The sequence below is a fragment of the Sipha flava genome, unplaced genomic scaffold (assembly GCF_003268045.1).
Source record: "Sipha flava isolate LNK unplaced genomic scaffold, YSA_version1 522_pilon_pilon, whole genome shotgun sequence".
Taxonomy (NCBI): Eukaryota; Metazoa; Arthropoda; class Insecta; order Hemiptera; family Aphididae; genus Sipha; species Sipha flava.
This window is the reverse complement of record NW_020273480.1, coordinates 371,522-388,172: the sequence shown is the minus strand read 5'-3', so window position 1 is coordinate 388,172 and position 16,651 is coordinate 371,522. Positions and strand designations below refer to the sequence as shown.

General features: G+C 27.2%; 1 protein-coding gene across 3 annotated transcripts in view; it reads right to left on the bottom strand.

Moving 5' to 3' along the window:
* Positions 1-11,678: 11,678 nt before the first annotated feature.
* LOC112690832 overlaps positions 11,679-16,651 on the bottom strand; it is a 242,408-nt gene continuing 237,435 nt past the window's right edge. For all 3 annotated transcript variants that reach the window (XM_025564927.1, XM_025564926.1, XM_025564924.1), the window contains 2 exons: positions 12,703-12,809; positions 11,679-11,877 (listed from right to left, as the gene is read on the bottom strand). In XM_025564927.1, coding sequence (XP_025420712.1) covers positions 11,752-11,877; positions 12,703-12,809 — 233 coding nt within the window. In that variant the 3' untranslated portion in view covers positions 11,679-11,751. The remainder of the gene's footprint in view (positions 11,878-12,702; positions 12,810-16,651) is intronic.

Genomic DNA, 16,651 nt, shown 5'->3' with positions numbered 1-16,651 from the left:
ATCATTAGATTATTTTAAAATTTAATTTTGAATAGTGTTAATTATTGATACTTGATTTTATATTTAATTACTTAAATTCCATAATATACTTTTAAATTCAAATTTGTTCATCAAAAAAGATTATTGTAGAATAAAAATATAGTTATTTTCATTATGATCGAAAATGAAACAATGTGATTGGAACCTATTGCATTAATAAAAAAGTTTGATTCATGTAAAAGTGTTGTTTGATTTTCATTTAACATTTTTTTTTTAATTTTGTTATACATTTTAAGTTCCTAAGTTTTGTCAATTTTGAGGTATAGCGATCAGTATTTGAGTAAGTAGTAATTGCATTTTATATAGAATGTAGGTTATAATACCACTATGTATTCTAATACAATTTACATGTACGGCACTGTTAATAAGTTTCCAAATAAATTATGGTTTTTTTTTTTATTTTTTATTAAAACTAAAATTATAATATGAGACTGTTAAACAAACATTATTTGTAATTGTAATTAATAATATTTGTATGAAAAATAAAAATGTATTTTTTTAAATGTTGTATTTTGATATACTATAAAATATTTTTTAAATTTTGGATAAAGACTAAACATAGGCTCAGGGAATAATAATTATTAGTTATTAATTAGTTATTAGTTATTAATCATTATTAATTAGTAATTATTAATAATCTATCACTTTTATACTGACATGAAAAAATATTCTTTTGAAGCTAATACTGCGAAAAAGAATTAAAATTAATAATAAAATAAAGTTGCATGATATTTACTTTTTATTGTTTGCTGGTCATTACTCAACTGTCTTCAGTAGAAATAAAAAAAAAAAAAAAATTCAAATCTATTATTTTCTTCAGACTTGATGTTCATAATATTGTTATCATAACGAGGTCACAGGTTTCATTTTACGATTTATATACAATAATATTATGAGGTTATAAAATAACTTTTGGTGGTCGACAAAATTAAATATTTAATTTTGAAAATGGATACACGTCAAGGATACTATGTGATATTATAGAGACTTATTAAATTACCTTAATTTATTTTTGAAGTATTAGAAAAATTATGTAGGTACTTTTTTAAAAATCGTTTATTTTAATATTATTAACAACACACACAAATAAGTTAATAAGAAAATATTATTAAAAAAAATTAGAATATTGATAAGCACGAAAGTGTTTCACATTAAAATCTTCTGAACGCAGGTAATGAAATTAAGCATAAATGAAAAATATACATGGAAATTGAGAAGATCTTGTGACCGTTTTTTTAACGTGTTTATTTGGATTACCAGGAAATGAATAGAAATAAAATTGAGCGATGAAGTTACTTGAAGGATGATCAGTTTTGGAGTGGTTGCGTAAATAATACTCGAAAGCTGTTTGTCTTATAGTAAAAGTTCTAAGATTCTAAGGTATTAATGGCAATTGGTAAGTATACCAAGAAGTATTATCAATCGTTCAAAGATAAAAGGCTACGCTTGAGAAGTAGACACATATTTTTATTTTAAAAAATACATATTTTATAATGTAGTTATTTTTCATCAGACTTGTTTTAACAATAATTCTTCATTAAAATTATTTTAAATTATTCTAAGCTATAGACAGAGCATTATTTTTATGAGTTAGAAATTTTATATTCTAGAATTTCAACAAAAACAGTTTAGTTTATTTTACATAATTTAAACCATATACCTAAATTCCAGTTATAAATTAAAACTTTCTCTTTAATTACTTATTCGTCTAAATATGCACTATACATAAATTATAAATTTTAAAGTTTATTATTCTCAAATGTATTAATTTGGAATGAGAAAAAATTCCTGTAACTATTAATATATCCAAATGTTTATTTATATTTAATATTTATGAATTTGTTAAATGAACAAGATTAATTTATCATATTCTTTCTTCTGTACTATAAATAAATACAAACATTTATATATATTTATATAAAAACCTTTTAGTGAACATCTTAGTGGTTGTATGGTTGTTACATACAATTATTATTACTGTGGTTTGGATATAAAACACGTTCTCGACTGGCAATCATAATCATGTATAATTTTATTTGACATCCTTAACAGTTGTTATAAATGGACCGACGTTCATGCTTATAATGAATCTTAATTTTTATTATAGAATCATCAAACCGCAGTTTTATTTTTTAAAAATAATATGATGTGTTAAAACTGAAACTAAGTATTATATTGGATACAATGCTTTAAAAATTTATAAGTGTTTTTGTAAGTATTTACATTAATTATCATTAAAATATATTTTTCCACATATTTACTGTAGTTATATCATTAAAATTAACATTATTATAATTATATTTAATGATGAAATGATCTCCTATGAAATAAGAATAATTGTAACTTACTCGTATATGTATTTTATTACAATAAATATTCCCGTATTTATTTATAATTAAACAGTAAATATTAGTTATTAATAACAGTAATATATCAATTTATCAATTAATATGTTGACAAAGATCAACACCAATTTATCTAAAATTCTTTTTATCTTTTGCTTTTTGTTCATTTTTGTGGAATACTCAATCGTTGCGAAAATTTATCGACTGAAATTTAAATGAAAATTATTATTATGAATATGCTGAACTGCATTCTTATGGTATTATATTTTTTTGATTAAAATGTTATTTTTTATCAAAAATAAAACATTTCTCTCTAAAATTAACATAGCATTATAATAATTATAAGAATAAAATGTAAATAAAAAATATAAATATAAAGTTTTTACGATTATTTTTGTATAAATTATTTGCATGTATATATTTTGCAAAATTTAGTTTATTCATGATATGTGAATGAGTTTTGCTAGTAAATAAATAATAATAAAACTGATCAATAGGCTGTGTTGTATTCACTACAAAAAAATTTAACGTATCCAGTAAATTAACTTAGCGGTACAGAAAACGATAATAGCTTATAAGGTGATATTGTTTTAATGGACACATTTTTAATCAAATTAATAAGAATATCGAAGACCGATGAACGGTATATTATATTGTTATTGTTTTAATTGCATACTAATGATTATGGTCTCCCAATCCGCCACGTCTGTACATAAAAAAAATCGAATATATAAAAAAAAAGGGAAAATATTAAGTGTATGGAATAATTGAAACTGGCGAAATTTAAAATAATATTTCAATGTTTTCTCAGTGTAAGAATGCAAAACTGCATACACCACAACGCACATGCATACTAATCATTCAATCATTGTAGGTACAGCATACATTTGGAATCCGATTTGGTCCCGTTTATTACAAACAGGAAATGTAGCAAAATATAATAATAAAATATATAAACAAAATAAAACAATATTCGTTGTAAACATAAATAAACCGTTAAACAAAAAAATAGCCTTCAAACACATATCTGTGTAGGTTAGCTTAACTCGACATTTTGTTTCGAAAAATGGTTTTAAATATCTCAAAAATGTTCAAAATGGTTTACAGCAGTACTATAATGCTAAACGCACTGTATAATATTATATGTATTATATTCCGTAAGAAGTATACTTAACCAAAAAGTTGTCTGTGTCATGTATGCGTGTATGTTGTTGTATCGCGTTACTGTAGTATTCTATAACATAAGTAATCACCGTGAGTATGTTTTCAACTAATTGAAAGATATTGTTTATAGGGTAAGTAAGAAGAGAGAAGAATTAATGTATCAACACCGGTGTCGGATATAGCCACGATAATAACTAATGTTAACGATGTTTTATGTTTTATTATATATATATATTTAGGGGGCATAATGTTATTTTCGTCAGCTCTTCCGATACTTAATGGTCGACGAAATAATGTTTTCAATAGTTGGATGCGATGGATAACACTTATATAGACGCATTTACGCATGCACGAGAATTTTATTATTTGATGATACGCATTTATCGTACATCAAAGGAGAAGTGATAGTGTTTTGTTGAGACGGACGGATTTATGGTTAAAAGAGACCCGTTGATGGATTATGAACGGTGTAGCATTGCTATGTCGATGGTTTAAATTCAATGCGTTTTGTTCGCAAGTGGTGAACGTTGTAAATGTCAGGCGTTTCAAAAATCATTTCAACAAGTTAATGGGCATTTAATTGTTATTGAATAAATGATGGATCGCAGAACAGGGACTCTTTATTATAAATTTCTGGTAGATATAATGATATAACGGACGCTGTTTTAATATGTACACCGAAATTATCAAACTGTTGAAACTGTACAGTACTGGAAGTTCTGTTATGCGTAGTATATAGTTTAATATAGTATACATCAAAACTATGTTATTGGTATGTATAATTAATTATGAATTTACGTTATTGATTTCATATTAGTTTCTTTATTCAATCTTAAAATGTACAGAAAATATTTACTTTTAATATTCAATACATTTTATATATAATTGTAATATCATATTAGAATATACGTAGATCATATTATCTATTAAATTAGAACCAAAATAAAATTGTTGACATTGATTCGTTGATGCATCTTATATTTATTTGTATTTATGATGTAAAAACTAAAATAATAAAATATAATATATTACCTTTACGTTAAATGTTATAATAATTATAACATTATAACAGATAATAATTATTATTATCTAATTATAATAAGCTTAATCTAATATAATTTGATTTTTTCATTTGTAAATTATTTTTTAACAAAGCAAAAATCATTGTAATGTTACAATAAATCTATTAATTTTTATTATTTATTTAATTAATTTATCATATAACAAACAAGTTAATTTAATATAATATTAGAGGGGAACAGTGGCATATCTAGGTCTTTCTTACAGGAGGGGGTTGACATATATTTTCACCCATTCTCATATATAGAAAATTTCTTACAATAGTAACGTTACAGTTACAACGATTTTATTAATAGATTCAAGAAATATTGGACTCCTTTGTATTTATAAAATTTACCTTTTTAAGACATTTAAATATAATATATTGCATGTTTTTAATATAAAGTCTAGTTTCCGATTTTTACAAGAGAAAATCTTCCAGTGATATATACATAAACTGATATAGGTACTTATTTCCTTGTAAATGTGCAAAAGTGTAAACTCAAATAAGCAATCCTAGCCCATTTTGAAGCGTAGCTATGTTTTTTATAGTAAATGTAAATAATTAAAAAGCATACACGGTAGATACTACCTAGATTTATAAAATCGCCAAAATTAAATGATAACACCAGAGATTTTGATCAGGTTCGATCATAAGTTAACAATAATATTTTAATACTGTGGGTGATTTAATAATGATGTTTAATATTCTTGTTTTTTTTTAATTTTTTTTTTTTAAACCATAATTTATTTTGTCCGTCGGTTTTATAGTTTGCCTTTCCGATTTATTGTTTGGCCTATCAGCCATCGACCATGTAGTCCGTCTACCGAATATCGTGATCTCATTTCAAATGTATAAAAAAAAATCAGTCACCTGTTTCTGTATTCCATCTGACTCATGTAACCCACCCGACGCTCAGTACTTTTTTTTCTGGTAAAATCTGTACGGTTATCTACCTTGACCTTTGATAATCGGTTTCGAATCGTATACATTATCATTGGCTATTTATTGGTAAATTGGATGTAGGCATTGGATCTCATTTTCATACACCATATTTGTTGAAAGTCAATGTTCAGATTTTAATAAATGTGTTCGCTTATTTGTTCTTATATTCTTACTAAACTAAATCGTTAAAATAAAAAAAATCAAAATTCAAAAACACATTATTATCAACAGCGCAAATTTATTTCGGTTAAATATATAAAACTCGAACGTTGTTTATTATTTTTAAAATATGCATTATTCAATATAATTATAATAATAATAATAATAGTAATAATATTAATATATATAAAGGTATCTTATAAATACATAATATATGATGATAGTTTTAAACGTAACATAATAATATTAGCAGATTGCCAAAATCACAATAAGAAAAAAGGGTTAGGAGATACACTAAAAATATAGATAAACATTGGTTTTTTTATTATTATTTTTAAGTGGTAATATTAATATTACATTATTTATATAATACAGTATATTATATATTATACTAATAATGTATATTTGTATTTATATATAGATACATACATACATATATATAAACTTATCAGTTGGTTAACACAGCTACTCATTGTTTACGCTTACAGTATAATCAACGGAATGTACATGTCAACCAACCGATTTACAATATTTTCCATTTTAGAGTACAATATAATATGTAGTATATTGTAATATCGAGGTAGAATGTAAAACCAATCGGCACGCAATACACGAAGACGGTGAATTTATTTATTTATTATTTTAATTTCATAATAGCGTAATTTATTAATAAAAACGAATAATTATTAACGTTCCTGTAAAGTTTATTAGCTTAAAAAGCTTATTTACACGTTACTAAGCTCATTTTATGAATAGAAAAACACTATAAATGAGCGTACTAAAAAAAACACCTAATTGTTTTAATAATAATAATAATAATAATGGTATTTAATATTAATAAAATAACATATTACGTTAATGTATATTGTACTTATATATTGTGTTTGTGAATATTCCCAATAATATGGGTGTTAAAGTATTATGTAATCTTAAAAGAAATGTTTAATCATCGTATTGGGATACGGGTAAGCAACGGATAAAATGTAATTTTAAAAAAAGCGACGTCATAAAAAAAATGAACACGGTTAATTTGTCCGAAAAACAAATACAAGTGTAAGAAAATATTTTGTTATTGCATAATATTATTTTAAAATTAAATTTTAACTGCACACGAATTTGTGCAAAACGGGATATTCGTTTTTGTTTTTGTTATGTCATTTTTCGGATTCATTATTATTATTAATTCATTCGTATGATCATCGTTTGATTGTAAAATGTATTCGGCTTGTATCGTTCAAAGTTATTGTCTCGATTAAAACCAAAAAAAAAAAAAAAATCGATGATTATGATTCCATATAGAATGATTTGATCCGAAAAAATAACAAAAAAAAAATTACAAACTATTTATATTATCAAACCCCTACAATCTATATATATTTAATATTAAAATATTACCTATTGTACGTATGTACCTATTGTACATTCGGTCTAACATTATTCTAATATTATATAAAATCATTATAGTATATTATTATTTTGAATTAGTGTTCTAACGCTATATAAATTGTAAGTGCTATTATTATAATAATAATAAAAAATTACTATAAGTAGTAGTATAATAAGATATTATATAAATTGATAAAACTTAACAATATAAATAACAATAATTAATAGTTTGAGGAGATAACAATGTTATACTAAACAGCTTATACGCTATGCATGTTATACGAGAAATTGTTCGCCTACATTGAACGATACATTATATTATATACAAGCATAACCAAACAAAAAAAAAAAAAAAAAACAACTAAGTGGTGTTTTCTTACATAAAACGCAAGAAAAAAAGACCACGTTTACAATCCGCTACATCCTAAACGATTTAGCTCTTAAGTTGGCTGCGACACGATTGAGCATAAAACACCTTTTTTGCGACACGATTGAGCATAAATTGTCGGCGTATCAAAGGAAATTGAAATACAAAAGAAAACCAACACGATTGAGCATAAAAAACTCTGCAACGTTGCCATTTTCAATTTTGAACTGTATCGTATAAAAACATTTATTTAAATAATTATAATAAATCAAAATATAACATGACAAAAAAATATCATGTTTTCATAGTCAATATTTAATATGCATGAAAATACTTATGATAGTAGTATAAATAATTAAATGTGCCATCGCCAAAATACTCAGTACAATTATTTGTCATAAATTGTAGATTTTGTTCTGTAGTTAAACATACAAAATTATCATCAGTCGGCATGTAAATGAATTGTTGACCCTTATATTTAAAACATTCTTCATTTTTTAAGTCACTTAATTGATGAATTGTTTCATCCAAAGAAGTTGGTAATTTAGGATAGGTCTGCTTCCGTTTATCATACATTGCTTTCCGTACATTTCTTACATTTTGATTGTTTAAATTTGATGTTGGAGAAGAATTTAAAAGTTCGGTGCGAATAATTTTAAGTGGCCGTGTGTAAATTGATTCTTCAGCTTTTCTTTTGCAATTTTCTCTTAAAACTTGCGTTTCTATTTTCTCAATAGAATTTTTATCGTGATTATGTTGTCCAGCAGTTTCAATCACTTTACGTTTATCGAAACCCGAGAACATTATTGCCGAACATTTATTATTAGTACACCTCCATCTCAAAAGATTGTCTTTTTTTCGCTCTCCAATTAATTTATACTTGTATAAATTAACTAGGGCCAATTCTTTGCCTCTTTCCGATAAAATAATTGTTATATCCATATTTTAAAAAAATAGAAAAACGCACTAAGTATACACGCACTATACACTACACAGGTGATCGAACACTGATATTATTTCTATAATAATTTTGGATTTGTATCTTAATTATCTTATATTTTCCCCCGATGCTAAATGTTTAAAACGTCGTTTTGCTCCGGAACTAATTTATTAATCGATAACATTGTCGATAAAATTTATAAAGCCGATAAAGCTCACGGCTCGCGTCAGATATCATAATAATTGGTGTAATAATACGAGAAAATAATAAATTACAAAATTTTGGCAACGTGAATGTGGCAACGTCGCATAAAATATTCTATGCTCAATCGTGTTGCTAAAAAGGTCTATGCTCAATCGTTTTATGCTCAATCGTGCTTTACCGCTTAAGTTTTACATTAATATTACGTGTGGCATACCGCGTAATTTTTACGCAAATACGTAGTCGAAATTAAGCAAAATATTATAGTATTACTATCAATATAACCAACAATGACAGTCGTGTAGTAGAAATATTATGAAACAAAAATTTGTGTACAAACACATTAATATAATATGTTAATTACATTTTAAGTATAAACGTTTTTAAGATGTTTTTTTTTTAAATTTATTTTTTTGAATCACTTTTAATGAAACAACTGTACGGCGATACACATGTGGGGGTGGGGATTAGTTTTCTTTTTTTTTTTTACAAATAAAGAAGAAAAATACCGATATGTTTTTGATCGATAACAATGTTTCTACGATAATATTGTTTTAACGAAAAAATGATAACCTAACGAGGACGACTCTCAGCAAAGCGGATGGATTTTCGACAATAATATTGCTGTGGGACAGAATTTAAAATAAATGTTTTCGCACGGTTACAGGTTTAGTGAGATTAATAATGGAAATCTACCTCGTCGAATCGCGCGAATTACGTGGTCCAGATTTTGATCGCCACGAATCGCATGTTGCGTAGGGTGTTCTGTGCGTTCGCGATACACAGAGAAAGCGTTTTCTTTAAGCGTAAACATTTTGACGATGAATAAATTTGGTTCGGTACAAACGCCGAACGAATATGGTTTGCGATGGAGATGTTTGTCTGGCGGTTTTCTGCAGGCAGTCCGAGATATCGCGCCCGTTCAAAGTCGTAGAAATTGTTTGCGAAAGTTCAAACAGGGCTGGGGAATACGCGTAAATCGTCCGGTTGGCTGAACGACCTGAAAGCGGATGAAGCGGCACAAGCGGATTTTGGAAGTCAAAAAGAAAATTAGCACTCGAACGCTTCCATGACCGACGGGAGCATCGAATGCGATTGATTGTTCACGATAATGATATGGTGTTCGTAACAGTCAAACAATTAAAGCAGTAGTCGGAAACTGGCCAAAAATGTAATTGCATATTTTGAATAATTTTCTATCACGATAGATAAAAGAAAAAAAGAAAAAAATTATGTTCTATTCTATTTATCGCAATAAATTGCGCTCCGTAAATTTTTTTATCTAGTATTGTAATTCGTTGAAAACATTTTAAATACAACTATTTAATTTTAAACATTTACTAATTAAATACGTAATATGTACTTAGTATTTACAATAGGTGAATGTGATGGTGGTGGTGGTATATTATGGTTTGACTGACTTGGTTTAAAGAACCACCTTTTTAAGACACTTAAGAACAGGATGTTATTTTTTAGATTTGAATTTTTAATTATTTAAGAAAGAAGGAATTATAAATAAATAAAACAAAAATATATTTTTTTTCCAGGACCGTTTCTTTATAGTTTTTTTCCAAAATCTCCTGAAATCTAATGGAATTTACTTGCTAACCTTTGGCACTAACACATTAACACGATAGCTGTGAGTTACCCTAGTACAACTCGAATGAGCACATTTAGTGGCCTAAGCCGCGTTTGTTTCCGGCGTGATTGCAATCAAAACATCATCGTCTCCTCCGCTGACAGAAACGTTGTTACAAATATTTTACGAGGCGGGGTTTGGGTTTAAGCATCCTATTGATATTATATTAGGACACGTTAATTGGATTCTGGACACGTGTTCGAATGCGAATCAAGTGGAAATCCCGAAGGCTACGGGTAGGCGAACCGACCCGTTTATTCGTCGGCACATCATCGTCGTGGCTTTGTGTGTCGTTAACGGGCAGGGGATTCCCATACCGAACAACGATATTTGCATTGCGGTGAAATCCTAAATCCGCGAAAGCAAGCAATAGTCCACCACCGCAGTCGCCCACGTTAAGAGGGATGATTAGAGGAGTGTGAGGGTTTCTTTTTACAGAATGTATTTACACGGGGCGCACGAGTGAAAAAGCCATTAGAGAGAAGCATGTACACGTATTTTTGCGTAGTACCATTATCCGTATAGTAAAACGATATATTATTTATGCATATAAAATCAAAACGTCCAATGGCATGGAAGATCACAATAATAATATGTATATATGTATGTGTATGTGTGCATGTGTGTGTATGTGTGTCATATAAATGGTTAAGCGTTTTTTTGTTTTCCGAATAAAATATTCCTAATATTAAAATATAATATGATTATACCGCAAAACGTTACACATCAACACGGAAATTTCGATTGTATATGGTACAGACTTAATAGTTTTGTTTGGCTTAATGTTAACATACATTATATTTTTATGCGTTAGATTAACAAAATAATAATTATAATAATAATATGGTTACAGGATTTGAATAAATCGCGTACAAATAATTAATCATTTTCATAAGTTATATAATATGATTTTATTTAATTGGTAATTTATTATATATATATTAATAATATATTTTTATTCAGTTATCATCCTATTAATATAATTTAATAATATAGCAATGAAAAATAAGGGAAAATGTTCGAAAAATGAACCGGTTCTTTGTGAGAACCGCGGGGCATATGATTTATTCCGTCACATACGGTAAACGCAATTAAATTGAATGTCACACTCTTCGGTATTTTAGAACTTTGTGAAATTACATAATTTTATATAGTAAAAAGTACACAAAAATGAAACGTAAAAATAAATAGAAGGTTGGCACGATTCAGATAGAAAACACACATACACTCTGACTTATACACACACACACACATACGCATGAAAACACACACACACCACATACATATCTCACACACACACACACACACACACACACACACACACACACACACATACACATACACAAACACGTGCATAGTCACACAAAATTATATTATACACACAGTTCGATTTTGTTGTCAGTTATAAATTCGAGTAAATGCATGTATGTATATTTGTTTTTTTTTTTTTTACTTAATTTATACGCGTACGTATAAAAGCTTGTGTCAACCCTTTGGGGTTCTACATTATACGGCATCGACTTCATGGCAAACTTCCATGTATTCCTGATGATGCATGATGTCCTTTATTAAGTCTTTCAGTATGTTGTAACGTGGAAATATCGGGTATACTTTTGAGTTGACATATTCTACCTGCAGAAGGATAAATCAGCCAAGTTAGAAATGTTAGAGTAAAAAAAATATAAACGGAAAAAGCATCTCGTGAATTGAATAGCCTGACTGAACAACGAGACAAGCGCCATTTTTTCAATTACGGTTTTATTAGTAGAACGTCAAGATATATGTGACAATTAACGGATACGAAAATGTATTTAATAATTTTTAAAAATAATTTGAGGCTTGATTTAGGTAAAATATTATTAGTTTAGATAAGCGGAACAAAACTATTATTAATAATATTTTAAAAAGGTAAAAAAGTGGTATGTATCACCATATTATTTAATATTATTTTCAAAAAGGTAAATAATATAATATAAAATAATAATATATGGTTGCGAAAAACTGAGTGGAATAATGACCTACAAGTAAATATCAACCACGTCACATGTATATGTGTTTGTAAAGTGGTGCTTGTCTCGTTGTTCGGCCGAGCTATTCAATTCAGAATTTATATAAATGTGAAAATATAATTTATTATTTCATATATCAAACAATCGTAAATAATATATTAATAATGATAATTTATAATCGATAATAATCTCGACCGAAGAAAATAATACATAACCTATAACAATTACATTAGGTACTATAATTAGTGGTTGAATGAATAAAATAGTAAAGTATATTTTGTTCAGTTTTAAGAACAAAAAAATAATGTAATTCGTCATATGAGTCGCTATTCATCTCAAGTGTAAAACTACACATAAGAATTTGTGATAATCATATTTGTGACATACGAATAAAAGTGCGTGTCTCTTTAAACTTTTTATTAAATAATTTGAAACACTATAAACTCACCTTGAGTTCTCTTATTAGATTTCTTAATCCAGTATATTTCTTTAAAAGTCGGTAAAGATCATTTGTCATTTGAGTGTTTTCGGCTTCAATTTGAGCCGTTGTCATGTCTGTAAAAAAGAACAACAATATTTATTTACATTACATTATTTTGAGTAAATTGTGTGTAATTTCTTAAGTACTTTTGACTTCTTGGTAACAATAAATGAACAGCAGTACAATATTGCGGAGCATCCGAGTTGGGTTCCGAGTACTAGAGGCTAATCTCAAGTAGTGTGCTAGTTGGATCCTGCATTTTTATAGATACTACACTAGTTGGATTCCGGATTTTTATAGGTATTACACTAGTTCCTTAATATTTTTTTGGTAAGCGTTATTTTAACATTTTGTCATTAATTTGTATTCTCAAATATTAAAGTGTTGCATTTTAAAATCCATGACGAATAAGGATGATAATGGTACACGGATCACCAGTTGTCTATCACTGATCTATATTATTATAATTTATAGTTCACAGATAACGTGTGAACATTGAAGACCATACTTTTTAATAAGAAACTATATTATTATTAACGTACCAGCACCAATTATCCCATAGTTACTGTGGCAAGCAAATCAGAATCGTGTGTAAAACGAATTATTTCAAAGATTTCATGCGATTCAATTTTACGTGTAAGCAGTAAATGTATGTAGATACTTATTATAGGATACAATAGGCTACGAACAAACGTTCTGAAGATATGATTTGCTTATCTTTCGAAACTTATGTTTAGAACGTTATGCTACATTATATTTTTATGGTATATATTATAATGTTGTTTTACGATTACTGTATGGTCGAATATGCACAATATTTAGGTTAGCCCTTATTTTATGAACAGTAAAAATTCTATTATTTTCCGAAAAATCAATACTACATTCTTCTCCAGAGTCCAAGCAAATGAATTATTATGTACTTTGTTGATTTTATCGGAAAGCTATAGAGTTTTTACAGTCCATAAAATAAAGGCTACCCAAAATATTGTGTATATTAAATCATACCGGGAGTCGTAAAGTAATATAATAATTTTTAAAGGTAGAACATTTTTTATTTTACAACTGATAATACATTTTAATGTAATTGCTATAATTTTTTGAAGTTTTTTTTAAATAAATTCAAAAACTAGTATGACTACCCTTTTTATTAATTTTCCAATCGTTTTGAGGCACTTGAATGGAGTATAGTATTGTTAAAAAATTGAACGGAAATGAAGTACTGAACAAAATGTGGAGGGAACGGAGTGCTCGATTAAATGATTTATCTTTTTTTTCACCTATAAAATAAGGGTCATCCCCACATTTACGGCATTCAGATTTATAATCGGTAAATTAAAAACGAATTAGTCGTCGTTAACGGATCTGTCCGCTATAATTAAAAAATTATTTACCGTTTCAGAAATATATTGTATAAATGTAAAACAACCGCATTCTTCGTTTCACTCAGGATCTAAAATAGGATACTACAAGAATTGTAGTAAATGTTATTGTCTGACGAGCATTAACAATATGATTTTCGATTAGTTTTAATTTAAAACCATGGACGGTCACGTGTGATACTGTATTGTTATATACATGTGAATAGAATTTTACGAAATGCCGATTTTTGATAATCTTTTCGCAACGATCGCTTCTTGGTGTAAATTAGTTTTTACTCGATCACTCATATTGGAAATACCTCACAATATATATATTTATAACAAAGCGTCGGCCCGTTGTTTATCATGCCTTGGGACTATAATAGGCAATAATATATAAAAATGAATGTCATAACTAAGGACGAATTTTCGGTGGTGCTAGAAACAATTATTTCGTGTTCAAATGCTTGTAAGAAGCACCACACAATAAAAAAATTAAAAAATAATAAGTCAGCTGCTAACTTGACCCCTACATTTAGCTTTTGCATTTTGCTTTCTAAACAATCATATTTTAGTGGTTGGCTGTTTTTTTTTAAAAAAGTTTAATAGATGCCGATAAATTGACCAATTATTTTAAATAATTTGACTAATAAAATTATAAGTCTATGAAAAAAATAGCAAGTAAAAGTTCTTCATAATAATAAATTGTTTACAGAGACTTACGAAAAAAAAACATAGCGTTTTTGGTGTCAGGTACACTCGATTTCAATTCATCTGTTTGCATATTTTATGATTTTATGAATACAAACTTTTTAACATTTATAAGTTAAATTATTTATTTTTATAAGAATTAAAACAATTTCGAATTAAAAAAAAAAAAAAAAAAAAAAAAAAAAAAAAAAAAAAAAAAAAAAAATATAAAAATATCAATTATTGATTTTACTGTAAACCAATGTAAAGAATATTTTAAATTACATTTATCTAATAATCGATAAAGTTAAAAATAATATGAGTTTATGTATTTTTATATTAAAAATTATAAAACTACAATAGTTATTATCAAACGTATATCGTGGACGATATTAGAAAATAAAAAAATCTTATTACTACGTTCAGATTAGTTATTTGAATAATCGGTGTAGCAAAAATGCTTTTATAATATTTTCGATACGACGTCGGTGCAGTATGAATGAACAGGCACCATATTATCTTAATGGTAGGAATCATTACGTGGCAACAGATCGATTTCTGGAAGTCCGGATATAAGACCATCGTTGTGGCAAATTTGATATATAAAGTTGCACATTTGCCAATTCGTTACAACATGGTTCAGAGCTATTGTTGAAGTTTTAGAAAACAATTTAGTTAATAAACTTCTACACTTCATCATTACGAGTATACTTCCTAATGTATAGTTTCGTTTTTGTTAAGTAGTTTTATTCGTTTTCTTTAGTAAACTGTATACAGAAAACTTCACCTATAGTGTCGTTTAGAATTCTTACTTCACAAATACATATGTGTGTAAAAATATGTGTGAATTTATATGTGTATATGTTACCGGAAAAGATGAAATTTCAGGAATTGTCAGTATATCCTAGTCATTGTTGACAATGACTGGAAAGGTTAGGCAATGTTGGATATTTCGTAGTTTTATCAACATTTCCGTATTATATTAGGCAATGATATAAATCCGCATTCAAACAAATATCAACACCGCTTTATCGGTGATCGATCTGATTATGGAACATTCAAGTCTTCATGAAATATATATTAATTTTAAATGACGAACATTTTTTTAAATTTTTTATGGTGTTACGAACAGAGCCCTAGGCAAACCATTGCGGAGCACCAAAGGCTTCGCGGAGCACAGTTTGGGTACCGCTGTACTAGATTATATAATTCCAAGTGTCATAGTAATTTACCACGTAACAATAAAGATTAAGATTATGATTTATCCTAAATAGCTAATAAGTATTAAAATATATTAAATTAATGTTTAATGTTATTATCAATGCCTTCTTTTATTATGAATTGTTATCAATGACTAGGTATTGACATTAATTCCTTACTAAATCAGGCATTATAGTTATTGACTAGTCATTGTCAACACGGACTGATTGTCATCTTTTCCGGTAACATATATATATGTGAATTAATTGTGAATTATTATAAAGATTGATAAGAGATGACAACTAAAAAAATTATACATCGCAAAATATCATATTCGTCAAACTCAATAAGTTAAACTATGCATATTTACTCGTATGTGATTAGAATTTCGAGTTTCAAATTGTTTAGGGTGTTTCCCCTTAAGTGCATAGAGGAAAAATTAATTAGTTTTCTCCTGGATATATCACGTTTTCCGGTGAAATAAAAATGATAAATGCACTTTAAAAATAGTTAATTTCATGGTGTAATATTTTGTGGGAAATAAAATGTACCTATTGAATAGCTTTTATGTCTTACTCGGATTGTAGATTAAACAAACACGCAATATGATACTTGAAAATGATTAAAATGTATTAAACCGATAAGCTTGTAGTGATAATATTACTGAA